Consider the following 27,928-nt stretch of genomic DNA (forward strand, 5'->3'; position numbering starts at 1 on the left):
GCTTGACTTTGTTTACTTTCTGTCTGGTTGTCAACAAATCTTAAAGTGAAGTAGACCGGGCGCCAAAAAACTAATAAAATTTTAATTGCGTTAATAATTGTATCGTTTCCTTCTTCAGTTCGTTCTGAGGAAATCTATTTCTAAGAAATGCACTTTGCTTTTGTTTTATATCCACATATATTATAAAAGAATATGACGGATATCAAACCTATATTATATGTTGCTTTATACGATTTGTCTTCTGGACATCAACATGTGTTGCTTTTCAAAAAAGACGATCGCTTTATACCCGTATCTGATTCTTCAAACAATCCTAATTGGGCTCTTTGTGTTGATATGAAAGGAAAACTCGGTTATGTACCTCATACATACATAAGCAAAGTTGAAGTATACAGGATTTGTTCCTAATGCAATCAATGCATAAAAATTGCTGGGAGATTTCCATATCGTGATCTGTGGCAGAATAATCGCCAAGTGTTGGCAACTTTCGGTTTTTTTTTTTAAAAATTGTAAGTTTAAAATCTATTTGGTACTTTGGCGATTGTATCACGATACGGAAATATCCCAATTGCAAATGTTTATTTAAATAAAAATTATATCTTTGTAATGTTTTATTTACCTACTAAAGTAAAGAAATGCATTGCTGGGAGAATAACTAAATTTACTTGTTTCGACTGAAATGGAAAAGTACCATTTTTTCTGATAATAGTGATAGTTAATATTTAATAGTTTTAACGGGGATATTTCCGTATCGTGATCTGTCGCACAAACTACAGTTGTCAAGGTGCCAAATAGATTTTAAACATGCAAATTTTTTTATAAGAAACGTGTAGATGTTTGCCTGGAGATGGCAGAGCTCATTCTAGGCAGAAAAAAGGGCAGGGTGCAAAAGTTTAAAAAAAAGTGCATTATTATTCTAAAAAGGCAATAATTTCTTTCTATGGGCTTTACACGTTCTATTAAAAAACATTGTCAATTTTTTTTTTTACTTTACTAAAAGTAGCAAAGCAATCATCTTAATTACTAATTTTTATTAATAAATTAACATGTATATATATATATATATCGAGTTAATGAGCTAATTAGCTTAGTAATTTATTTAAAATGCATGCATATATTAATAAAATAATAAATGTATGTTTTCTAAGTGTCTGTAGTTATGATTTAATAATTAAAATGATTAATAATAATTATGATTTAGTGATAGGGGAAGTAACTGCAAACTTTTCAAAGTCAAGTGCAACAAGGAGGTGTGATGGCTATTTTTTCTTTACCATATAAATCTATGTATTGGCAGCAATGACAAACTAAATGAAAAGAGTTGAAAATAACAAAAGTTTAAGAACTCCGTTGTAGAGTTGGGGGGGGGAATAAAGAAGGGTTGAGGAAAGAAAGGGCAAAAAGTGTATGGAGTCTATTACATCAGGGGCAACAGGGTGGATTCTTTTGAGTAAAAAGGCAGCAGGTTGCTGCGCCTTGTTTACCCTGCCTAGAATGAGCTCAGGAGATGGTTACGAGTCATACCTTTCAAGTTGGTCCCTTTCTGTGATGTTTTTTTTAGTTTCTCGCGGAGAACTGCCCGGAATTTTCCAAGACTTGGTGATGATTCTGCCACAGATCACGATACGGAAATCTCACCGTTTTAACATATAGTTATAATGTTTTATAGTTTAAACATCTAAATGTAATATCAAATTCTTTAGATCTGCAAAAGAAATATGTTTTAAAAGATGTAACACGATGTACAATGTGGAAGATAACTCATATTAATACTTGTTCAAGCAAACTGCAATAGCTAAGTTTACAAAGTGTTATTGCTTTGTATGTTTACTTTTGAAACAAAACAATTAATTATATAAAAAAAAAACAATTTTAGCTTTTTTTTAAAGAACCATGGGTAGACTATGTTGAGCTCTGGGCTAATCAGTTTCTGAGGTCCTTCAGTTATTGAAATATTTTGGTACGACTTTGCTTTTCCCTCTTCGGCTATAACATAACAGAAAGATAATAAAATACAACAAAAATATTTAGAGTAACTTGTAGCATTTTTAAAATTATGTTTGAATTTTTTTGTACAAATCTAATTTAAATATCTTTTTAGATAAATCCTGATGAGTATATTTTTCTGGTTGAAGATGCATTAGAAAAAATTCATGCTGAATCTCCAAATAGTATTTCAAAAAGGACCAGAGAGGCTATGAAGTACAGTATTACTTTTATATTTTGCTTTATGTTAAATTCTGAAAGAAAAGTCTTAACGTACTGCTAAATTTCGCATCATTAACAATTTGTGTTAAAATTAGTTAAATTATTTTAGTTCTTGTGTAAGAATATATAGTGAAACCTCCGTTAAGCGAACATTAATGGGACCAAAAAATTTTTCCGTTTATGAAAGTAGTCCGTTTGCGGGAAGGGTACCCTAATAGCGAAATTTAACACCGTAAATTGTTTTTAGAATACTTTCAAAGATGTAGAAATAATTAAATAATATCTACAAGGAGACTATAAATATCTACATGAATATTTATTTAAACAATAAGAAAGATAAAAAAGAAAAAGAAAGAAGTTTGATATAAATATATAATTCTGGATGTAGCTACAGATAAATAAATAAATAAATATAATTTTCATATCAGCATAGATACTCAAGTTTGACATATGGTACCAAATAGGAGCTTTCTATCCTCAGTCCGTTTCAATTATCAGTTTTACATCCCCTTACACCTACTTATCATTTGATAGGGACCATGGTTAATACCTTCTTTAAGAAAAAAACCTCCCATGATTCACAGAAAAAAAAGTAATGCATACCTGTAAGTCATGAGGACCTATGGAGTTGATTATTCACAACTGATCAGCTATCAAGTGTCTGAATAAATGTTTCATTTATATAAACACCTCAAAGATTATACTTCTGTTCTCTTTTTTTTACTCCAGTTGTGTTAAATACAATCTTCAAATTTATAAGAAAATTAAAGAAATTTTCAATGTGGAAGAAGCATTGAGAAATGTCATATCAACTTGAGGGGTCTCATGACCTATGTGGTCCAGATGAAAAGATCAAAAGATGCCGATGTCAGAATTATTTCAGGAGTGCAGTACCATTTTCTCTCCTTTCTTTACAAAGATAAGGCAAGGTGACAGGAGAAAGATTGATTTTTCAGTGGTGAAATAGCTTAAGAATATTTTTAGTTACATATAAAGCAGAAAATTTTATTTACATGCTTTTAAAAATGGTGAAAAGTTGCACTTTTTTTAGCTTGCAATTTAAAGCAAAAATAGTTCCTTTTTCAAATTTAGAAAAAGTAATGTCCGGTTTGTAGAGATAGAAAACAACATTTCAGGACCAAAATGACTGTCCGGTTACGGGAGTGTCCGCTTTGCGGAGAATGTACATAATGGTATATTCTTAGAAAATCCTGGGGAATTAAAAATATGTCCGTATTGAGAGGCGTCCGTCTTGCAGTAGTGTCTATTACAGGAGGTTTTACTGTGTATGTAATTTCATCATAAAAGATTCAGAATATTATTTTAGAATGGTGCACTTTCGCTTACTTAAATAAATGTCGTAAGTTCTGTGCTTACTTCCCAAAAGGTTAACTTAAAGTGAAATTTTATTTCTTATAAAGATTTTGTTCCTATAATATTATATATTTTTTATGTCATTGAACTGTAATTATGTATAACTACCGTATTAAAGTCCAATATCCGGACTTCTATTTTATGAAAGTGTCCGTTTCCCAGACATTTTTTAAAAATTAGAATAGTTAAATCCCCCCCTACCCAAAAATAAATAATTTTTTACTAAGTATGCAATCTGTTGTATAGAAGGGGAAAAAAATTATCTCATTTTGCTGTGTTTAGGCTAGTTTAACATTTATACTGTTTTGACAAGATGGCCACAGAACAAAGAAAAGTCAGACAATTTTATCTATCTGGAAAAAAGAAGGAAATGGCAAAGAATTTAATTAAAATACCAAAAAAGTTAGGGAAAACAAATTGAGTTTGAGGTACTTGAAATTTTGAAAAAGAAAATTCCATAAAAATAGGTCTTATAATAATTCTTTCTTAGTAAAAATTTTTAGTTTCAACTAACTAATAGCAAGTGTAAGTGTTTTGTAACAAATTTCATGTATAAGAATATTGCTTAACTGAAAAATTAATAACATTTATGCCCATCATTTTAAAAAATCAGAGAAATGTGATAAATCAATCTGGAAAAATTCATAGAATTTTTTCTGGGTATTTGTTGCCTTCCTGCTTAATTAAAAAGAATACTTACAGCGTTGTTATAAAGAAAAAATGGCAGTTAAGGAAAAAGAAACTGAACTTAGGTGAGAGGAATAAAATATGAATATGAATTAATCTATTATTAATTGTGTTTGAAAAAAATGGATGCAAACAGGCTTTGTTTTAGCTTAAATTGGAAATGTTTTTATTAAAAGATTTATTCAATAACCTCCTATGTTTAATCTTTTAATTCATTAAGATGGATTTTTCGAATGAATTTGAATTAAGATTGACTTTAATCTGGATATCATTTTGCCAATTTTTCACATAAAATAGAAAAACATCTTTATTTCGGAAGAAATAAAAAAATTTAAAAAGAAAAAGTTGAAGTTATCTTCTGCATATTTTTTTTATCAAGGACATTTATTTTATATTAAGCATTCTTTAGTTTATGAAATTAACAAGGAACGAATACTTATTTGAACGTTCTCTGTAATTTTAATGTAAATTAATGTTTTTATAATTGAGTAACACATTTTGTAATCTGTATTTACTTTTACAACCTTATTGTCCTGAAAAATATATTTTTGGAATTTACCAAAATTCCAAGTATTCCAGATATATGACTTCCCACCATCTATGCATATATATCAAGTTTGATTTAAGTATAATTTCTATTTTAGGTACCTTTCTGACCAAAGAACTATTTTCTTAAAAAATCAAAAAATTTGCAATGAGTATGAAGGTAATAATTCTTTTGCACCTGTATTCACTTGCTCAAACATAAATTAAAACTTATACTATAACCAACATTTTTTTAGATATTTGTAGCAACAAAGTATTGAACAATCATGAAACATCCCACTCTGAAGACTCTCCAAGGCATGCATTTCAACTATCTTCTTCTAGTCATATTCCAGTTAGTGAAAGTAACTCATCACTTCCAAATGATGTGCAAAATAATGTGGCATCAATAGCTATTCACAGTGAAACTAAAAATCATGCTGAACTAAGCACTCAAACAGATTGTATTACTGACTATACAGTGCCAACATGGTTAGTGCCAAGCTTAATTGAAAGTGTTAGACATAAAACACAAATAAGTCATGAAAATTCTATTGCTGCAGTTGGAGTCATGTTAGACATTTTCAAAGAAGCTATTCCAATGCTTGATCAGTTGTGGCTGCAATTGAAGGGAAATTTGAAATCTGAAGTTTTGCAAGTAAGTTCTACTCATTATTTATTAAGTGATTTACATATATTTTTCATTATGTGAAAAAATATTTATCTGTTCAATTTCTGAGCTCGTGTTTATTTATTTGTTCTTTTATCATATTGCACTCAGCATATCTATATTAAAATAATTGTTTTGGATTTAACTTTACCTATTTTTATTTTTCTATAAGCATTTGATTAGAATAAAGGGTACATTTAAAACAGCATTTTTTTTCTTCCTGTTATACTTTAAAAATTTTAGCTCTTTAAGTATAGGAACTGTGTATTGTATTAAGCACTCTTCTACATAGCATAATAAGGGCAAACAAAATTTTTCTCATTATTCAGAGTTGCATCTTAAGTGGTGATTACCTGAGGACTGGGCCGGATTAACCTATAGGCACACTAGGCACGTGCCTAGGGCCTACGAAATTCAGGGGCCTACGAAAAACTTGGGAGAAAAAAATTTGTTGACAAAAATAATTTAGCTTTAAAAACAACAAGTGTATTTTGCACAAAATTATGAAGATACAAATAAAAATATAATATTTACTCGGTAATAAATTATTTTGCAGAATTTTATGATCTAATATGTTACTTTTTTGGATTCAACGAAATCTTGTATTATGCTGTCGAATTCCAAACTACGCAAAATGTCGTATTCAATAGACGTAAGTGCGAGCGATGCCAAACGATCTTGATTCATTGTTGAACGCAAATAATTTTTTATCAATTTTAATCTGGAGAAAGATCTTTCTCCTTCTGTATATGATCCAAGAATCGACAAATATATTCTTAATGCAATGTGAACGTTAGGAAAAGTATTCACAAGTTTATCTTTAATTTGAGCCTTAATTTGAGCTTTCTTGTGCAGATTTATGTTCATACAAATTTGAAAATAGTAAAAATTCATCTAGAAAGTTTTCCTCTAAATCGGATGAGTAAATTTTCACCAAATTTTGCGCTTTTAGTTTAATCTCAGATTCTGACAAATTTTTTGCTGGTTTGTTGTTGTATTGTTGATGTGAAGTGTTTACATAGTTATCGATCGAACTAATCATAATGGTATTATCGATATCATCTGCAATATCGGCAGTATGTCGGTATTGCAGATAAAGTTCAATAAACAAATTTGTAAATTAAAATCCATATTAATAAAAATGTAAAAAAAATATGCAAGAAAAGTTTAGCATATATTTTGAAAAGTGGGGAGGAGTGAGGGAAGGATGGGAGGGCCCAAAAACAGCTATGCCTAGGGCCTACGAAAGGTATAATCCAGCTCTGCCTGAGGAAAATTATTTATTTATATATATTAAGTCATCTATATTTTGCTATCTTATTATTTTGTTCATAATTTACTTTAATGTTTTTTATTTTTATTTTCAACAATTAGGAAGACACAAAAACTGAAGTGTACAGTGAAGATAAAAGGACACTGCTTGATATCTTCAGGCAGCTCTGGTACTGTAAAAATGATGAGCAGCAAAGAAGTTGGCCTGTTCATGAAGATGAAGATCATATTAGTAAACTGCTGGTGGATCTGAACAATATACTTGTAAGACTTAAATGCATATTTTTTTTTTCCTTTTTAATTAGATAATACAGTTGAACCTCTATCATATTCCTGTATGAATTATCTTGTTCTAACATACCCTTATAATGTTAGTAACACTTGTTTAGATCAGTTCTGAAACTTACAGATTTTTGCATTCATAATTTAGAAATTTTACATAGATTTGAATTGAGGTTGTACTTTGTTTACGTTGTATTAGAGCTGCTCAGGCTATAGGTGATGGTGTGGGAAACATTCCTGAAGATGATCTGACGTCATGTTCTCACAATTTTGATCGTCTAGAGCAGTGGTTCCTAAGCTTTTTTGTCTCTTAGACCCCTTGCCATGTTTTTCAGTTTATGGATTTTGATTTTTTGTAAACTCATAAACTTCAAATGTATTTTTGACAGCTGGTATAGGGCTACTCACTGTGAAAGATTTAAATTTCTAACTTTAGTGAAGTGTAGTGTGAAAAAGCACATGTTACTTTTATACATTTATTGATTAAATTCAAACTAATTTAATTACTAATTTAATTGAATTAATATTTAAATGGAATAAAATAGTGTACTATAAAGCCCTTACTCTGCTACTAATATTATAATTGAGGAAATAAGTTTGTATACAAAACCATAGTAAGGTATTGTCGGTCTGCTTATTAGATTTTCACGTAAAACAAATCTCCGTGATCTTGTGCGCAGACGAAATTGGAGGTCTAGCTAGCTTAAGAGTTGACACAGGCTATCTACAATTTACTGCGGAAAAATACTTTTTTTAACAAAATAAAACCTTACTCATAGAGAAAATACGAACCTACGCGGGCGGAGCTGCAGGCAATGGCTAGTTTATAATAATTCAGTTTCACATATCGAAAAAAAAAGTATCCTAATAACTTACATTTTAATAAAATGTTTACGTCATAGCTACTTTTATAAATTATGTAGAATGTAGATAGGTATATGTCTTTATATTATAAGGAAGTATAATGTAAGTAAATAGGTACTATCAGTGTATGTTGATTATTCCATTCATGAAAGGCCAAAATTAAAAGTCACGACCTGTTTATATGGGATCCACTATCATTGACCCCCATTTTTATTTCATGGACCACCAATTTTTTTTTCACTTGACATGGACCCCTTGCAGAGGGGGTCGATATAGACCACTTTGGGAATCACTGGTCTAGAGCTTAGGCCCCCGATGACCTGCACATTAGGTACAGCACTTCTCACCCTCTCACTGACCGCAACCAGTGAATCTTGACTATGGTGTTCTACTTCATTTTGAGAAGAAAAACTCTGACTTCTGATGCTAATGATGAAAAAATAAATGAAGATTTGTTACTGTTAATGCCTTAAACCAGGGGTCGCCAAACTTTTTTGGTCATCGACCCCTATATAATTTTTCGAAATCTCCATCGACCCCCGCAAAAGTAATTTTCTGTTAATTAAAATAAAACTATATTAGATACTGTGTTTGTACATTTATTTTATGATTTTAAACATTTATTAAAGTAATAGTACATTGTGAAACAATAGTTTTATGAAAAATATATTAATGTTGAAATTTAAATACCTTAATATTTATTAAATAGTAAGTAATTATAAGCAAGTAGAAATAATAAGTCACTACAGATTTATTGCTTCTTAATCAATGAGATGGGTGTGTCTGGTATTTTTTTGCAAGGTTCGCTATATTGGGTTCAAAATTGGTCAATTTTAATTTTCGTCAAAATTTGTCAATTTTGTAATTTTTGTAAAAAAATACAAAGTGTGCTATAGTTTTGTCGCGGGCTGTACTAATCCATATTATTAATGCTTACCTTTTTTTGTGCATTGATAATTAAAATTGATATCTAAACCAAACGAATGGTTTTATCGAAACAATAACTAATTATCCAAAACTGTAAAAGTTTTAATAATGACACTGCAAATATTCAACACAGTTTGCAAAGATAGCTGAAACTGCGTATGATATTTGCATTTGTAACGTCAATGCTCGTCACACGTGACATTTGGACAAGCGCACATATGCATATGACTTATAAACTGCGCTGAGTTCGTGCCACTGCGCGGTGGTACATAAATACTTGTTTCACCCCAATAAATATACGTTTATTAATTTATGTTTTATAAAGGAACTGATATTGAGTCAATTATAAAAAAAAATCACAAATTTCACATACTTAATTAGGCATGTGTGATTTGCGTATTGAGAACTGTTTTTTTTTTCGACCCACAATCGACCCTTCCGATTCGGATCGACCCCCATTCGCCCCCCTGTCTCAGATCGACCCCCGCTTTTGTTAAATAGACCCCTGGGGGTCTATATAGACCACTTTGGCGACCTCTGCCTTAAACGTATGTTTTTGTAGCAGTTGAGGAAAATGCTGCCACTTGTGGTGTGATGTTGGTTGCAGATATATAATAAGCGTAAAATGTTATCAATGAATATGGAAAATCAGAACTACAACCAATATCAGCTTTTGTGAAATCAAAGCCTTTAAAATGATGAAGAACTTTTACTTAGGAACTTAAAAGAAAATAATAGCAATTTTTTATAAATGTCGACAATTTATGTGGTATTGCTTTCATGATGTTTTGTTACTTTTATATATATGTGGTATTGCTTTTATGATGTTTTGTTACTTTTATCTTTGCTGCACTGCTCTGCACTGCTATAATTACTTTAAAGTTTTAGTTTCTCTTTCATAAGTTTTCACCTGCCTTTTTCTGCCCTTAAATAATTTAACCAAAAATAAAATTTAAAAAAAAAAAGAAATAGCAAGTATAGCCCTACTTATTTTGTGATGGTGGTAACAGCCAATAAGAGTTGAGTATGCTTTGGGGGCTTGGTTAGAGGAGGTGAGAGAAAAGGAAAGGACAGACATGTTTTTGGAGAGCTGAGGTTAAGACACAAAAAAAATATGAGGATCCTCAACAGCTAAGTTATATTATAAGATTTTTTATCACCCCTTAATTATTTTTTTATTTATTTTATATTGTAGCAGTGCAGCTTCATAATGTATAATTTCATGTAAATTCATTTTATGTACCTATTATTAATTAGTGTGAATGCCTTCCTGGAACAAAATTTGTAACTCTAAATATCTTAAATGATCAACTTTAAATAAATAGTTTTAACACCTTGCAATTAGTGATCATTCTAATGATCTTGTTCTCTTACTTAAGAGTATATTATTTTTAATTGTTATTCATTTTTATTCTTATCTTAATGTGTGTGGTGATGAACTGAACATCACCACATATATTTTGGTGCCGTGACCAGGATAGGCAGACACATTAATTAATATTTTGTTATGTGGTAGTATCTATAGATACTGTTATTTATATATTATTTATTAGCAAACATAAGCTATTAAATATGGCTGAAGGTTTGAAATCCCCATTTTTGTTGTCTTTGATCCCCACCTTAAATGATCAGAATTATAATGATTTTTTTGAATCCTTGGAAACCACAGCAAAATTAGCTGAATGGTCAAAGGAACAACTATTGATTATAACTAAATTAAAAATGGAGGGCGTTGTTAGAAAATTATATAATAATTCATTAGAAGGGAAAGATTTGGATTATGAAGCTCTAAAGAAAAGTATCAAAGATTATTTCACTCCAAAATCCTCTTTTGCCCAAAATTTTGCTGCATTTTCAACCGCTGAACAAAACACTGGTGAAAAATCTCGAGACTTTGCTATGCGTATTGAAGGCTTAGCCAAATCTGCGAATCTACCTCTCGAATTCCAAGAAAAAGTTAAATTGTCGCAATTTGTTAACGGTTTGAAACCAATGTTAAAAGCTCAGGTAATCCTTTTAGACCCTCAGACCTTCGAAGAAGCCATAAAGATAACTAGTCGAGTTGAAGCATCTTTACAAACCATTACTCCTAATGTAAATTCCTTAAACAATACCCAAATCCGAAACTCGGAAGAGGTACATGATGACTTGGTAAATGTAATAACGACTTTAACTAAAAATGTTCGAGATATGCAGATACAATTAGATAGGCTTACTGCTTCCCAAACTTCTGATAAGTCTCCACAATTTTGTAACTATTGTAAGATAATCGGACATGATGAAATTGATTGCAGAAAAAAGAAACGTGCAAGCTATAACAGGGATCGCTCAAATTTCTATAGGGGTCGTCGGAGCTATAATCCAGGTCAATCCAACTATAATGGGGGTCATCATGCTAATCCTCCAGGGTATTTTAACCAAGGTACTAATAATTTTCCTAGCCAGCCGCCACCTTTGTTATTTCGTCCTCCTACGCAATATACCCAACCACCCCATTCGCCATTTTATCCGCCTATGCAACATAACCCTGAAGCATTAAATGATCATTTTTATCAGGGAGCTCCTCAATCAAATGAGTTTCCCCCAAACTGCTAGAGGGGCGAATGAATGAAGGATCCATTTTTTCAGTAAAACCCCAAGTAGATCCAAATCAAAATCGTATAAGAAGTTTAAGTCCAAACCCTTTGCCAATAATATCTATAAAACTTGATAATTTAACCTGTAGAGCCTTGATTGACACTGGAGCCACGGTTAATGTTGTATCGCCTAATGTGTTTCACATGTTAAACAATTTTAAAGTTAAAGAATATAACTCTAATCTAACTGCAGTCACTGGTATTGACATAGGGGCTTGCTCAAAAATAGACTCTGTAATCTCTCTTAATGAAGAGTCATTTTTAACTGAATTTATAGTCTCCAATAAAACTTTATCATCAGATTTTGATATTATTTTAGGATTTGAATTCTTAAGGAAACATAAATTCATAATTGATTGCTCAAATTGTCTGTTATTTAATAACATGATTGCTATAAAATGGTTGAATTCCATTGACAAAAATGATTACATAATTGTAAATAAGGCCAAGTGTACAGAGCCAAGCAACAGTTTAAATAATGTAAATGATTCTAAATTATGTAACAAACACAGTTTTGGTGTCTTGAGTAAGAAACATAAATTACCGCCACACTCAATAAATAATGTTTATGTAAGAATTTCTGGTTCAAATAAATTTTCAAAAGGTGACTTTATATATATTCAACCTAATACTAACATTAAAGAAGCTAATTATTTTGTTGCTCATGCTGTAACTGAGGTTTTGGAAAATTCCACATGCTTGATTCAAATTTTTAACCCTAATGATAGTACCCTTGCGTTAAACAAAAATGCTAAAATAAGCACAATCAAAGATATCACAGTCGAAGAAATTAAACATAGTGAGAAATCAATGATAAACACAATTACTGAAAATGACTGCGATTTTTTGAAACTGTTTAATCTGAACCACTTAAATGAAAATCAAAGAAAGATGATTTCCGATCTTTTGCTAGAATTCAAGAATGTTTTTGCAAATGATGTAAGTGAATTAGGTTCTTGCTCACTGGTTCAGCACCGCATTAAGTTGACCGATGATATTCCCGTTCGTCAGAAACCTTACCGCGTGCCTTATCATTTAAAAGCGGAAATGAAGAGTCAGCTTAACAAACTGTTAGATGCGGGAATTATTCAGCCGTCAACGTCTAGCTATGCTGCTCCCGTGCTTCTAGTTAAAAAGGCGGATGGTTCATATCGGTTGGTAGCTGACTTAAGAAAACTAAATGCAAAAACTTTACCTGATAATTTTCCTATACCAAATCTAAATGAAATGATAGATTTACTTTCGGGTTCAAAGTTTTTCTCTAGTTTAGATTTAACGTCGGGTTTTCACCAGATGCACATGCATCCCAATGATGCTCATTTAACCGGAATCGCCACTGAACTTGGAAATTTTGAATATGTGCGCATGGCTTTTGGCTTAAAAAATGCCAGTTCTAGCTTTCAACGACTAATGTCCATTGTATTGGCCGGTTTGTCAGACTTATCTATTGGCTGTTATATTGATGATGTCATCATAGCAAGTCGGACATTTGACGAGCACATGGAAAAGCTGCGTATTGTGTTTGAACGTCTCAATCAGGCAAACCTAAAGTTAAAACCAAAAAAATGCTCTTTGCTAAAAGATGAAGTAACTTATCTTGGCCACCGTGTTATAGAAGGAAAAGTAATGCCAGATCCTAAAAACATTCAGACTATTCAAAGGGCTCTTCCTCCTAAGAGTAAACGTGAGGTGCGAGCATTTATTGGTTTGACAGGCTTTTATCGTAAGTTCATACCAAATTACTCGAAATTAGCTCTTCCCCTTACTAATATTACCAAAGAAAAGGTTCCTTTTGTTTGGACTGAACTTGAGCAAAACGCTTTTGAAAAATTGCGAAACCATTTAATATCTCAACCGTGCCTGGCTTTACCAGATTTCCATAAACAGTTTGCTCTCTGTACTGATGCGAGTAAACATTCGTTGGGTGCTGTATTAGTTCAGGAAGATGAGACTGGTTTTCAGCATCCTATCAGTTTTGCCTCTAGGAAATTAAAGGATAGTGAAATAAATTATTCTGTTTTTGAAAAGGAAGCATTGGCAATTATTTTTGGTGTTCAACACTTCAAACAATATTTAATCGGAAAAGAATTCACCATTTATTGCGATCAAAAGAGCTTATCTTACGTACTAAATCTAAAAGATCATAATTCAAGGATTGCACGTTGGATAATGACCTTGCAATCTTATTCATACAAAGTAATACATAAGGCAGGAAAATTGAATCTTATGGCAGACTACCTATCGCGGTTAAAAACAAATGATACCATAAATTGTGTGCAGTCCCAAGAAAGCAATTTAAAAGTCTTTCAGTTAGTTAACCTATCACAAAAGCAACTAATAGATGAACAGAAAAATGATCCTCATTGCCAGAAAATTGTGAGAAAATTAAGTGTTCATGTAAAATTTTCCCCGTCTTCTCCAAATTTTTTTCTAAAGAATGGTGTCTTACTGTGCTCTAGGGTTAATTCCTTAAATCCTAAACTAGTTGTTCCCAAAACTTTAATTCAACTTGTATTAGTACAATGTCATGATAATAACAGTGTTGCCCACCCAGGTTTATCGAGAACCCTTCATAGAGTCAAAGAAAATTTTTTTTGGTGTAATATGTACAAAAATGTTAAAAATTATGTTGCTTCTTGTCCCTCGTGTATTGAACGTAAAGGATTTAAAGCCTCAAACAAGGCACCTTTACAAAAGATTCCAACTGCCAGTAGACCCTTTCAAAAATGTAGCATTGATGCAGTTGGACCCCTAGTGACTTCAAAAAATGGAAATAAATGGTTACTTGTTATAACAGACTATTTTTCACGGTATCCTGAGGCATATCCTGTACCTAACATCCAAAGCTCTACTGTTGCTCAAGTTTTGATTGATTTCATTTCACGTCATGGACTCATGGAAACTTTTTACTCAGACCGAGGAACGAATTTCATTTCCGAAGCAATGCAACAAGTATATGATACACTTGGCATTCAAAAGCAGCATACTGTAAGTTATAATCCGCAAGGAAAAGGTGTAGTAGAAAGATTAAACAAAACACTCATTGATTCCCTCAGCCATCTTGTTAGTATAAACCAAACAGATTGGTGTGAACGTGTTCCCTTGGCTCTAATGGCTTTTCGCACAGCATTCCATCGTACAATAAAGCAAACCCCAGCATACATAATATATGGTCGTGATCTGGTGATGCCATATGACTTAATATTTTCGTCAAAGTTTAGGACATACAATGATAATCCTACCTATGTTCAAGAATTGATTCCTAGATTGCAACAGGCATTTGCCATTGTAAAAGAAAATTTAGAGAAAGCTGCTGATAACCAGGTTGCTTCTACTGCCACAACTAGACATATCAAAGATATAAAATTAGGGGATTTGGTTTATCTTCATACACCTAAAATTAAAGTTCACACCTCGAAAAAACTCTCAAAATTAAACCATGGTCCTTATAGGGTGACAAAGAGATGTTCCCCTGTCCTGTTTGAATTAACTTTAGTAGCTAACCCATTAAAGACTACCACATCTCATGTCAATCGTATAATAAAAATTCCAGAGAGAGAAATATTTCCATCGTCTTCCATATTTGAGGAAGAAAATTCGGTAATTAGTGATAACCTTAAAGGGTGTGAGGTTAGACACCCTGCTGTGGATAAAAAATTATATCCTGCCTTAATGAAGCCCATTAATGAGAAAGAATTACTAAGTTTTGGTTATTTTGTATCACAACCCTGTAGGGCTCAATTAAATCGTGATGTACAAACAGATGTTCAAAGTGAAGAAAGTAATTCTTCATATGATTTCTTTCGTGATACATCTATTTCACCCGTTTCATTTTTAAATGATTCTTTATCAGAATCTGATTCGTCAGATGTGGTAGAACCGAGATATAATCTCAGACCTAGAGATCCTCAGGGATTTGTAAAAAAATAAAAGGGTGTAACTACTTTGTAATAATGTGTATTTAATGTGCTATTTTATACTATGTTTTTGTCATTGTATATATATATTATAATTCTTTATGTTGTGTATGTGTAAAGTGCTTATCATGGTAATCAAGAAAGCTTCGTGACTAAATCTCTTCATGTTACTGAACTAAAAGCAATTTAATGTGAACTTTAAGGACGTTTAAGTGGAACTCTTTCAGAATTAGTCTGGTTGGGAGTCTGAGTGGATCAGTCCTATGGAAGTGACTGCTGAGTTGTTGCCTGTGAGTGGATCTGTCTCAAAGAGAAAGTGTTTGCTGAATCCTCGCCAGAAAATCATGCCGGCCACTCTAACTTCTGAACTCTTCAATGGCGTGTGAAAGATAGGTACTCCTGAGGCATCATAAGGCCACAAATATCTCTTGATTGTTTCGCTTTTCATTGGTAAATGCTCAGCTGCGTGGTAGCCATTGTCTTAAAAAAAAAATAATATTTCATGATACCTATATGCATCATTGATCCCTGCTGCAACCTCATCCATAAAACACAACACCTTCTTGTTAATTTACTGAATTGAACTTTCAAACAGACACACTGCTCATCCTGATCACTCAGTTCTCCCACCTCACTTCTCTTCAACATCAGACTCCATAGTTTGTGTTGCAACGGTAACCATCCTTATGCAAGAATAACTAATCAGTGACTTCTTCCAAAAGATCCTACTAGTCAGTGACCTTTTTCAAGAAAAAAAATTAAATTTATTAAATTTTTTTTTCCCCAGGGGGAAAGATATATGTGGTATTGCTTTTATGATGTTTTGTTACTTTTATATATATGTGGTATTGCTTTTATGATGTTTTGTTACTTTTATCTTTGCTGCACTGCTCTGCACTGCTATAATTACTTTAAAGTTTTAGTTTCTCTTTCATAAGTTTTCACCTGCCTTTTTCTGCCCTTAAATAATTTAGCCAAAAATAAAATTTAAAAAAAAAAGAAATAGCAAGTATAGCCCTACTTATTTTGTGATGGTGGTAACAGCCAATAAGAGTTGAGTATGCTTTGGGGGCTTGGTTAGAGGAGGTGAGAGAAAAGGAAAGGACAGACATGTTTTTGGAGAGCTGAGGTTAAGACACAAAAAAAATATGAGGATCCTCAACAGCTAAGTTATATTATAAGATTTTTTATCACCCCTTAATTATTTTTTTATTTATTTTATATTGTAGCAGTGCAGCTTCATAATGTATAATTTCATGTAAATTCATTTTATGTACCTATTATTAATTAGTGTGAATGCCTTCCTGGAACAAAATTTGTAACTCTAAATATCTTAAATGATCAACTTTAAATAAATAGTTTTAACACCTTGCAATTAGTGATCATTCTAATGATCTTGTTCTCTTACTTAAGAGTATATTATTTTTAATTGTTATTCATTTTTATTCTTATCTTAATGTGTGTGGTGATGAACTGAACATCACCACATTTAACCCCTTCCTTCTTGTTTCCGTCAAAATGATGGGGTTAAGTTTCATTTTTTATTTCTCTTGCCCGTGTTATTTCCGTGTTTTAGTGTTCAAAAATAATGAGCTAAAAAGATTAAGACAATGGATATCTTCTGCCCAGAATCATGTTTATTTCCCAATCTATACACTAAATATCAGTACCAGACTATTTGTAATATGTTTAGACATAGTTTATTTTAAACTTGATGTCAGCACTCATAAGACATGTATATTCACTATTATATCCGAACATTAAAATTAATACATATATTGTACATCCATTTAGTATTATATAATTTTCTTGAATAAAATAAGTAGGCACTTTTATGGTCGTAAACTTATTTTAAACTTATGCAACCATTAAGTGGTTAATATTTTGTATGAGAAGACAAGTGTGTACAAACCAAAATTTTAAAATATAAAAAATAAAAATATATTTATTCAAATTTCTTTTTATCATAAATATTTATGCAGTATGCTCAAAAAATTTTTATCAAGTTTTTGTTTTCTTTGCTTATTGTAAATTTACTTATTTTTAAGTCAAGTTAATTTTTTTTAAATACTTTTTCAAGTCCTTATTTCATATTTTAAGTTGACCCGCCTTTGTTTTCGCTGGAAATCATTGAACCTGTGAAAAATTATCCATCAAGTTTCTACTGTATTTTGTTTATATTTGTAGAATTTATATCACTGGTATATTTTGACTTAAAATTTAATGTTTCATCTACCTTTTGAATTCATAAATTTCTGTAATTTCAGGTTGATGCGAACCCTAGAGTGACTCGAGAAATAGTTCAATGTGACGAATATGAAATGGTTTTGCTGTTAGTTACCTATTATCAAATGGTATAATTTGTTTATGATAGTACTTTATACTATATTATTAAATTAAAAAATCTTTGCAGTGCTTAAAAAATTATTAAAATGATGCAAATTTATAAAATCTTTATAGTCAAACTCACTTTTAACAAGCCCTGATTTAACAAGGAAACCAGAAAAACTTTGTTAATACAATGGAGAATGGCTCGCTTTTAACAAGCAAATCGCAATTGTAGCGAGAAATATTTTTGTGATTCTTAAAACTTTTCCCCACTGCTTCAGCACAACTGATCTTACTTATCCTCTTTGTGCCGAAATGGCTCATAAGGACTCAAATTTATTTTTCCACACACTCCTGTTTTTGGCCAAGCAATGAGCTTCTTCCCATCCAGTTATTCCTGTTCTACTAAGATCTTCCTTAATGCATCTTTGCCGTATTATTCTCGGTCTCTCTCTTTTTCTCTTTCCGTCAGGCATCCATGAGCTTGCACAACTGATATTTTTTTCAATAAGTTTCTTCTGAACTTCCTTCATGCTGAATCTCTTCCAACATACTCAATGACTTTTGAGTGTATCGAAAAACTTGACTTTGGGTGCAAATGATGATGTTTTTCGGTCATGAATCGAATCCACAGAACAATAACTCGACAATGAGACAATAATATAGTTCAGAGCAAATTGACAAATTTCTTTTGTATTGTACGGAAATAAAAAAAATTAATAAAGTAATATATTTTAAAATTTAGTAAGTATATATGGGCTTTTCTGAATTTTTCAAAGAACCTGTTTTTATTAGCACTCAGATATAATGAGCAAATATTGTGGTTTCTGTTCGCTTTTCGTAAGCGAGGTCGACTGCATTTATTAATTGGTAAAAATAATATTTTCGTATGTAAAATTTCATATTTGAACTCTCCAGTTGTCTCATAAATGGCAAATATGATTGGAAAGTGGTAATAAAACATGATTATGTTTTTCATACTCAGGCCTTTTGCAATAGAATATTTTGATTCCACACCAGCGGTGAGACAGTAGGGTAACACCCCTTGCTGGTGCAATATTAACAATGGATTAAGCTAATAATTCTATTTTTTCTCTTCATATATTTTATTACCAAATTAATTTTCTTCAACAAATAAGTGTTGACCCTTTATATTATTAAGCAGTTGTAAGAACATGCGTATAGTGTAATTTTTTATCAATTTATTACATTTAATGTAATCTGAAGGAAAAAAATCTAGTTGTTATATATGTATATATTTTTTAAAAATTTTATTAATAAAATTTACTAAGGTGGCCACGGAATAGGGAGAAGTCAGAAATCTTATTACTCTGGAAAATTCAGGGAGAGCTTTGGTTATTTAATTAAAAGACCTAAAAAGTCAGACTATAGAATTCATTTGAATTACTAGTACTTAAGAGTCCAATATTTTTCCAATAAAATTTGTCTCGTAATAGTTTTTTAAAAAAAAAAAATTTTTTTTCACTCTAATAGCAAGCATAAGTGATTTGTAAAATATTTTTTTGCATAAGAATAAAAAAAATTTTATTGATACTCATATAAGGGATATATAAATAAAGGAAATTTGCTAAAAGCAATCTGGAAAATTCTAAAAAAAATCTTTTTTTTATCATTTGTGGCTGAAATTTATTGAAAACGTGTGTGGATTAGAGATATTATGTGTATTATGTGGGTAATAATATTATCCAGTTTGTACATCATTTCCTAACCTGCCTAATTATTTGTATAAGTATGTTCCACTCTCAAATTTCTTTTGTAAAATTTAGACTCATAATATATGTGTTTCATTATTCCATTAAAGAAATGATTTTTTATTGCTAACTAAGCCTAAGATTCATTATAGGAACCTAGAAGAACACTAAGAATTAAAATGCTTCATGTATTCATGACCCTTTGTGAATTGGACTTGAGGGTTGTGACACATCTATTGAATTCAGTAATAACAATGGAACTTGCCAGAGATATTCAAGATAATTTTGAAGGTGAATACTTTATTCTTAATGATATAAGTTTAAATAAATTTCAGTGTGGATATTTGAACTTAAATATAAAATTAATAATGAATAAATTTTATTTCATTAAACTATCAGGATTCTTTTTGTTTATATTTTATTTTTACACCTTATAATGCATTTTTTTTTTTTTTTTCATTTTCCATACAGTATTTAAGATTTATGTGAGACTAAGCTTTATGTGTGATAATTGTCTTATCAACCTTTCAGAGACATGCAACACTTAAAATAAAATAAAATAAAAAACATTAAGTTATCCTGTTTGCCAATGTATAAAGTTTCTCTGTAAAATTTATTTATTTTTACATTGAATCATGTGCTACAATTAAGCAATGGTATCATTAAAAAACGTTACTGCTTAAAGAACCTATGACGTTTCTTAGATTCAGCCTGTTAAAAAATAAATTTCCAATTGTTGTTGTTTTCTATTCCTGTAAGCTAACTAACACAGCTCAAAAAAAAAAATCCATGTTGAAATTATAAACAACTCTAAATATGTTGAGACATTTCTGAATGGAATTTAACTATAGATATAAGATGATATTTGTGTCTAATAGTGCACAAGGAAAAGTATAATTTCTTATTTGTACATGAAATTTCATTTTATTTGACAATATATTTATCCCTCTTACCCAAATTGTCAACTTTTCCTTGAAAAGTTTGAAATTGTGACTTTTTTTTTTGTTAACTTTCTTTGATCTTTTCTTTGAAAATTTCTTTTTGGACTTTTCTTTGGATATGCTCTCTCTCTCTCTTAAAAGATGGTCAGGCATTCCTGAATAGAATTTAACTATACACTTAAGGTACTTTGAGTGTGTCTAATGGGGCACATGAGAAGGTATAATTTCTTATTTGTACATAAAATTACGCTTTATTTGACAACATACTCTTCCCTCTTACTAAAATTTCAAACTTTTCTTTGAAAAGTTTAAAATTTACTTTCTTTTTTTTTTCTTTGAATTTTTTTTTCTGAAAAGTTTAATGTACATTTTTTCAAAATAAAAAATTTTTAACTCTAAATTTATGACCTAATGATCAAATTGTCTCCATGGTTTGAGATATGAAATTGATCTCTTTACTCATTAATAATAAAGAAAAGAAAATATTTCTCTGAGTAAACATTATTTTTTTCAACAAATGCAGATTTTCTGGTCTCTAAGATGAACCTTTAATCTTCAAGATATTGCCCCAATATCTTATTCAGAAGACAAATAGTTATGTTGCCTTAATGTTATTTTATTCATGTTTTGAATATTTTCCATACCTCAAAAACTAATTGTTTGAGTCAACAAAATCTTAATTGCCATTCATAAAACTCCAGGATAAGTTTTCGAGAAATTGATTTTTAATTATTATTTACTATATATCGTGCTTATTTATCAGTAATCAAATTCACTTTAAAATCTTAAATTAAATTTTTTTTTAGGTATTAGCATAATTATTTTAAAGGCTCTTTCTTGTTTTTTTTTAATACGATTAAAAATAAAGTTTAGATATTTATGATCGGTTAAAATATAGTTGTTGTCAAAAGAAATTCTAAAATTAATTTTTTTGTGACTGTGTAAGAGTAAAATATTTTAAACATTTGTTTTTTACTAACACTTTTCTTTCATAAGTACATTATTTATATTAATACAGTACAGAACCCGTTATCCGGAAATTCGAAAACCAAAAAACTGGAACGAAATTCGATAAATTTTCCCGCCATGTTAAAAAAAAAAAAAAAATTTCCCTCATAAGATTTTAGGATTTTTCTTTCTTTTTTAACCTTACTATCATTTTAGAAATAATCATTAGTGTATTGCTTCATTGTTTTTTCTTTTTTTTGAGATTATTTCCAAATATTTTTTTTTTTTTTTTTAGTTTGGTTTAACAATAAAAAAACGGCTTTTTGTAGCGATTCAGAAAACCGGAAAAATCAGTTATCCAGAATAACGATGGTCCCGATTATTCCGGATAATCGGTTCCCTACTGTACATGAAACTTGATCAAAATATTTTTTTTCTTGATTATCTATATCTATTCTTAAAGTTATTTGCATTATTCTAATGAAATATTTAAATATATTTATTTATTTATTACCTTCTTTTCACATTTTTCTTTAACAAAATTGATTTTTACTTTGCTTGTTTGCCATATTTAATAAGGATGTAATTCCCTACTTGTTTTTTTTTTCTTTGAATTTAAAATGTTCTTTTTTTTTAGATAGAGAAAAGGTATTATATTCAACATGCTTATTAGCTGCAATTTTTAGTACGGGTGAACAACCTCCTACAGGAACATATGGTAAGACGTGTAATTTCTTTCCAAATATTATTACTAAAATGTTATGCGCATAAGCGTTTCGTGCATTATTTGTTACCTTTTGACTGGTTATGAATGTATCTTCTTTTTGAAGTATTAGATTTTATATAATATTACGTTCGAAATTGACTTTGGTACCTATGATTTATCAAATCAATCTGTATATAATTCATTATCAGAAATATTGATGTGTGATCTTCCTAAATTTCGAATTGCTATATAAGATAAATCTTTTTGAATTCTTGTTATTGTAGATTAAAATATTTTTACATTGTTGTGTCCCTTATAATGCGTTTTTTTTTATTTTATATTTTTTATATGAAGTTTTAATAGTTTAATAGAACTTTGATAGTAAAATTTTAAAATAAATTAGTCCATCTACTTTTTTTCTAATCTTTTTCTTTTTAAAAGATCTGAGATGAACTAATTAAAATAAGTTTACTAATTGACTACATCACCCAAAAAAAAATAATTTTTTCTTATTAATTTTAATGGGTCATTAATGTTACTCATAAATTGACTTTAGAGCGAAAACTTAATGTGTACCTGACTTTGTTACATAAAAAATTAACAATGGAATTTTGTTGAAATTTTATTTTTAAAATAAAGAGTTAACTTTTATATTATTTTATAAAAATTTAATTATAAAATTTTATTTCATACCCTTAGAATTTTTTTTATCAAATTTTAAAATGTTATAAAACAATCAAAAAAGAAAAATTTATTAATTATAGATATGTAACTTTAAAGAGGTCTCATAATATCACCTATCTAACACCCTTATGCAATTTTATACTATAATATTTTGCTGGATAATTTTCATTGCTTCCTTAGCTTATCAAAAAAGTGGATTTTTGTAAATAAACTCTTTTATGACTTTTTACCCATCATAAAAGTTTGAATTTTATTTTACAGATTTCATCAATAAAAAGTTTCTTCACTTTTTATTTGAAAAATTAGAAGAAGTAGTAAAAGACGGGGAAGAAGATGTGGGTGATAGCTTACTTAGTATTATTTTATCATTTAATCTTCATTTTAAAAATCCTGATGAAAATATAGTCATGGGAGCCTTGAAGGAAAGAAATTTTGCTCAATATTTGACTGAAAGATTAGTATTTTTGCTCAATAGAGAAGGTAAGCTTTATTTTGAATGTTTATTTTAACATATTTATTTTCAATCTCTTAAAGAGCCCTTATGAAAGATCCTTGAAATTTTTTTTTAATATTTTATTCATTTATTTCCGATTAATCATACTACTTTGTCTTTTTTTTTCTTTTTTTTTTTTTAGAAGATCCATCGAAAATTTTAAGTCACTCAATGGAAACACCTAACTCAGTTATGAAATTTATGGTGGATTTGTTTCATTTCTCCAATCTAATTGATCTGTTTTATCTAAATGATGTGAAAGTCTTGCTGGATATTGTTGTTAGACAACTTACAGATTTGCTTCCTGGGGAAAAAGTAAAAAAACTTTTACTCATTTTATTAAAGTCTTAACTAAAATAAAATTTTTAATTCTTTTGTATTTTTAATTTTTTTTTATGCTTTTATTTATTTTGAAAAAAGAAAGAAAATCTCAAATCCAAAAATCTTTTAAGTAAATGAATGTTTTTTTATGTTATTCGATCTAAGTAATGACATTATAAGAAAAACAGATACCAGGGCTCGAAAAAACTCAGCAATTTTACCCAGGACGGCTTGTCCAACAATGCACCCGTCCTCCTTTGAAACTAACCCGTCGCTTCTAAATAAATAAAAATATTATTTTTTCTTATTTATTACAAACATTTATATAAATTACACAATGAATTAGTAGCTACTAGAATTACATTATGCAGTAATAAAAGAAATACTAAGTTACTAATAGTAAAACCTAGTATTTCTTTTATGAAGTAATTTATTTCTTTTATGAAATAATTTAAATGACAAAGGTTAAGTTATCTGGAATGTCAATTTATCCGAGGTTACTAAGTTTTTTAAATGAATCAAGTATGACATTTACCAGTTCTGCAATCAAGCCTATGATTTACAGAGGTTTCTGCACTGAAATCTGAAAAGGGTTTTCCATTTAGGTGGATGTTCAAAATTGCGTTTAACGCTTACGTAATGTGCTTTTTTGTAAGTTCATTGCTGAAAAGCCCCTTTCAACTGCTGCAGTACTCCCAGACGGAAAAAACATCAATCCACCATGCGCAGTATGTTGCTGTGCGGGATTTCTAGACTAGAGGGTCATTTTAGAAGTGAGACGCTAGACTCTTGTAAGATAACAAAAATTTAAAGTGTATCACGAACATTAACGAGAAAATTGCCCGTCCGCGCGAACATCTGATTCGAGAAATTTGTTGTCCGTGGGAAATTTTTGACCGCCGCAGACGGATGAGTTTTTCGAGCCCTAATCGATACTGTAATTTAATCATAATATTTCACCAAATAAATTAATTTCAAAACTAAAAGTTTGAAAGAATGATGTTTTATTTAAATTCTTTGTTTTTATTTAATTAAAAAAATGAAAGTTATCTCTGTTTTCAAAGCTTTCATAATAATGTAATGTATTTATAATATACATTATCAGTACGATAATTTTTGTAATGTATTTTATTGGCTTGATTAATAGAATTTACAACAATAATTGTCATATGCATTATTGGAATTGCATATTGGCTTTAAAGTTTTGAACTATATTTTTAATAAAAGCAAAAAACAATAAAAACTGCATTTTAAACAATGGAAACTCATTTTTTTGAATAATTAATCCTTTCACTTTTACATTATTTCATCATTTTATATATTAGTGAGGGAATGGGAAATTGATTAAAATTTAAAAACAGCTGCTCAACCTAATTGAAAAGAAATAAGACAAATACTTATGTATTCATGCAAGAAAGTTACAATTATTATTCATTTTTCTAAGCAGCAATTTATTTTATCTTTAAAAAAGAACATGAAGGAATTAAGGGTGTAAAATATGTTACCTGGCTTGATGTATTCAAATTTACTCTACAAGCAAGTTGTGGTAAGTTAAAGCTTGCAGAAGAGGAAAAAAATGTTCAAAAGTTAGGAAAGTTAATTTTTTAGAATACCAGAGTTACCTGAAATTCAATTGCAATTCTCAAATCTGATTCAGTAGTAAAAAAAGTGATTTGATTTTTTTGAATAGACTAAGAAAAAAAAGTATATGAATCTTAACATCGTTACACTAAGTGTTAAATTGAACTACAGTGTGAAGCTAGTTAGTTATAAAGTTTAAATTTGAATTGTCAAAAATGACTATTGATATGGCAGAGCCCAAATTTATTCAAAAGGTAAGAAAGTATATCTTTCAGAATGTCATAGGTATCTGAAATCTGAATTAAGTTATTAAAAAAATTAATAATTTTTTTAATAACCTAAATCGATTTTTTTTTATTAAACTAAGCCAAAAAAGTGTATGAATCCTAACATCTTTACAGTATGATTAAATCAAATTAGAGTGTGATGTTAGTTCTAAAGGTTAAATAAGAACAGTCAACAAAATAACTACTTATGTTATCACAAATTTATTTAATTCTTAATGACTAAAATCTACTTAAATCTATGTTCACAGATCTGAAATTGTTTTGGTATTGTTAATAGTTCTAGTTGTTATGGTATTGTTAATTGTTCTACACAATTTAGTGTTTTTTTTTTTTTTTTTATCCTTCTTATTATACTTTCAAAACATCTTTTGGCAAAAGATGTTGACAATAAGTATCATTGGGGGAAAAAAACAAAAAATGAGTTTTTTTTCTCATGAGTTTTTTTTATTATTATTTTTTAATTTATAATGTATTTACATACAGTGTTAAAATGTCATATAGATCTAATGCAACAATTAGCTTTTTGTACTCAAATTTTGTTATAACCCGAGTAACAAAAATCCTCCAGCAATGCAGTGAGCATTATAGATTTTTACACCAACTGCAAATTATTTTTGTTCCAAATTTTTATTTATGCTTAAATAGTTAACAAACAAATTAGGAGAAATCACTGAAACTCCTTTTTAAAACATCTCTAAATTCATTTTTTTTTTTTTTTTTTGGTATTATTATATAAAATTAAACCTGAATTTTAACAACATAAAGTTTTTGTGTGCAATTTTTAAAGACTATATATGTAAATTCTGCTTCATGTTTTGTTAGTTTAACTTGAATTCATACAACAATCTTTGTCTGCAATGGAGTCGCAGACGAATTTGAATTTATGTAGATAGTGCTGGCAGCAGATTCACTCCGTAAATTCTGTTAATGGGGTTATAACTTAGACTAATAAATAATCATGATTTTGGTGTCTCATGCAACAAATATATGACAATAATGTCGATAGAACTTTTATAAATATGTAGATTCTCAATAAATTGAACAAAATCTTTAGTATCAATTGCAAATAGTAATAACTATAGCATACCTCCCAAGTCTCCTGTTTTTTAACGAAGACTCCTGTATTTTACGATTGTCTCCTGTTTACCCATATATGCTCAAACTTCGCCGTATTTATTGAAGAAATTTTTTTTTTTTTAAATTGTTGATGGAATATCCGCTGATATCCAAAATACTTCTCTTCTTCCTCTACAGATTCTTCTATTGCCAGTATCGCACTATGTTTAGTGTTAATAATTTAAGTACCCCTTATGATCAATCTGACCATGGGACATTTTCGTGGTTTTCCTCTCTATGTAACTCAAATACGGGTTAGTTCCAACAAAAAGTCCTCCACAGAGGCAAATTTCTCCCAATACTTGATTGATCCAGGAGCTCCCTTGTCTCCTGGATTGGGTTCAAAATTACAGGATATGAAGTTGAACATTAGTAGCTGTAAACCCAAAATTGGGTCAGCTGTTTAACAATGGTTATAAAATAGTTTAAGTAATAAATAATGGTTTAAAAAATCTTCTTTAGAATAAGAGTTGTACTTATTTTTTACTTCGCTAAATGTAAGTGCTTATGTTATTTCCAATTTTTAATTTATTTTTTTGGCTTACATGACTATGTATGATGTTTCAAAAATTTTCTCGCAGCCTAAAAAATCTCCGTTATTTTATTTCTCCAATGGTGGCAGGTATGCTATAGATTAATATTATTTTTCCATTCATTAATGATTTAAGACAAAATTTTGCAATGTATTTTATTTATTTATTTTTTCATTTCTTGATTCAAATTTTTGTCTTTTTCCAGAGACGTCTTGAATATTTATGCCTTGTTAGAAATCTTTTGAAAAATTCTAATTATGATGAACACATGCATCAAGTAGAAGGCTTAAATAAGTGTTTCAAATTTATACTAGATCAGGAATTCCCTGAGGAATCAGAAGTTGCAATTGTTACTGACATAAAGAATCAATTTCCATCTTGGTTTTAAATTGTATGTCACATTTTTTCAAATTATAGATTCAACATATCATACTTAAAAATATCTATGCATATTATAATGTTACAAAGTATTTATGTTCTATTCACAATTGTTTAAATTTTATATTTTATATATCAAATTTCTTTAGTATTTTAAACTATTGCTTTTATTGTTTTTTTTTATATATATATATATATATATTTAGCAATTAAATAAAGCATATTCCTTAAACTCATGCACTGAGAAATGAACGTATGGAATTTTTTTTCATTTTTCTCATAAAATATATTGATACTTTACTTTGATTAATTTATACTTTACTTTGGCTAGATGGTAGAATTTGGTGCCGCTTGGATTGAGCACTGAATTTTGGAACTTTTACTGTATATAAAAACTTCCATTTTCCAATAATTCTAATTATTAGGCAATCTCACTTTTTAATCAAATTCCTTGTATTCTGTAAGAACATAAAAAAAATCACCAAGATAACAGAGGCAGAGGCACCCAATTGTAAATTTTTACCAAATACAAACAATA

General features: G+C 29.6%; 1 protein-coding gene across 1 annotated transcript; it reads left to right on the forward strand.

Annotated features, from left to right (window-relative positions):
* Positions 1 to 27,868, forward strand: LOC107445058 (NCK-interacting protein with SH3 domain). Its single transcript, XM_016059374.4, has 11 exons — positions 1 to 387; positions 2,102 to 2,202; positions 4,914 to 4,975; positions 5,052 to 5,452; positions 6,839 to 7,000; positions 17,630 to 17,716; positions 19,555 to 19,693; positions 21,929 to 22,009; positions 22,943 to 23,161; positions 23,317 to 23,489; positions 27,218 to 27,868. The coding sequence occupies exons 1-11, from the start codon at positions 193 to 195 to the stop codon at positions 27,398 to 27,400; spliced, it is 1,803 nt and encodes a 600-aa protein (XP_015914860.3). The 5' UTR covers positions 1 to 192; the 3' UTR covers positions 27,401 to 27,868.
* The last annotated feature ends 60 nt before the right edge of the window (positions 27,869 to 27,928 follow it).

Source organism: Parasteatoda tepidariorum, chromosome 5 (assembly GCF_982258835.1).
Source record: "Parasteatoda tepidariorum strain Cologne lab strain chromosome 5, Ptep-v5.0, whole genome shotgun sequence".
In the NCBI taxonomy this organism is placed as follows: domain Eukaryota; kingdom Metazoa; phylum Arthropoda; class Arachnida; order Araneae; family Theridiidae; genus Parasteatoda; species Parasteatoda tepidariorum.

Coding starts and splice junctions, on each gene's coding strand:
- LOC107445058 (XM_016059374.4), top strand. CDS start 193: ATGACGGATATCAAACCTATATTATATGTTGCTTTATACGATTTGTCT. Junction 5,453..6,838: donor TGAAATCTGAAGTTTTGCAA/GTAAGTTCTACT, acceptor TTCAACAATTAG/GAAGACACAAAAACTGAAGT. Junction 7,001..17,629: donor TGGATCTGAACAATATACTT/GTAAGACTTAAA, acceptor CTGTAATTTCAG/GTTGATGCGAACCCTAGAGT.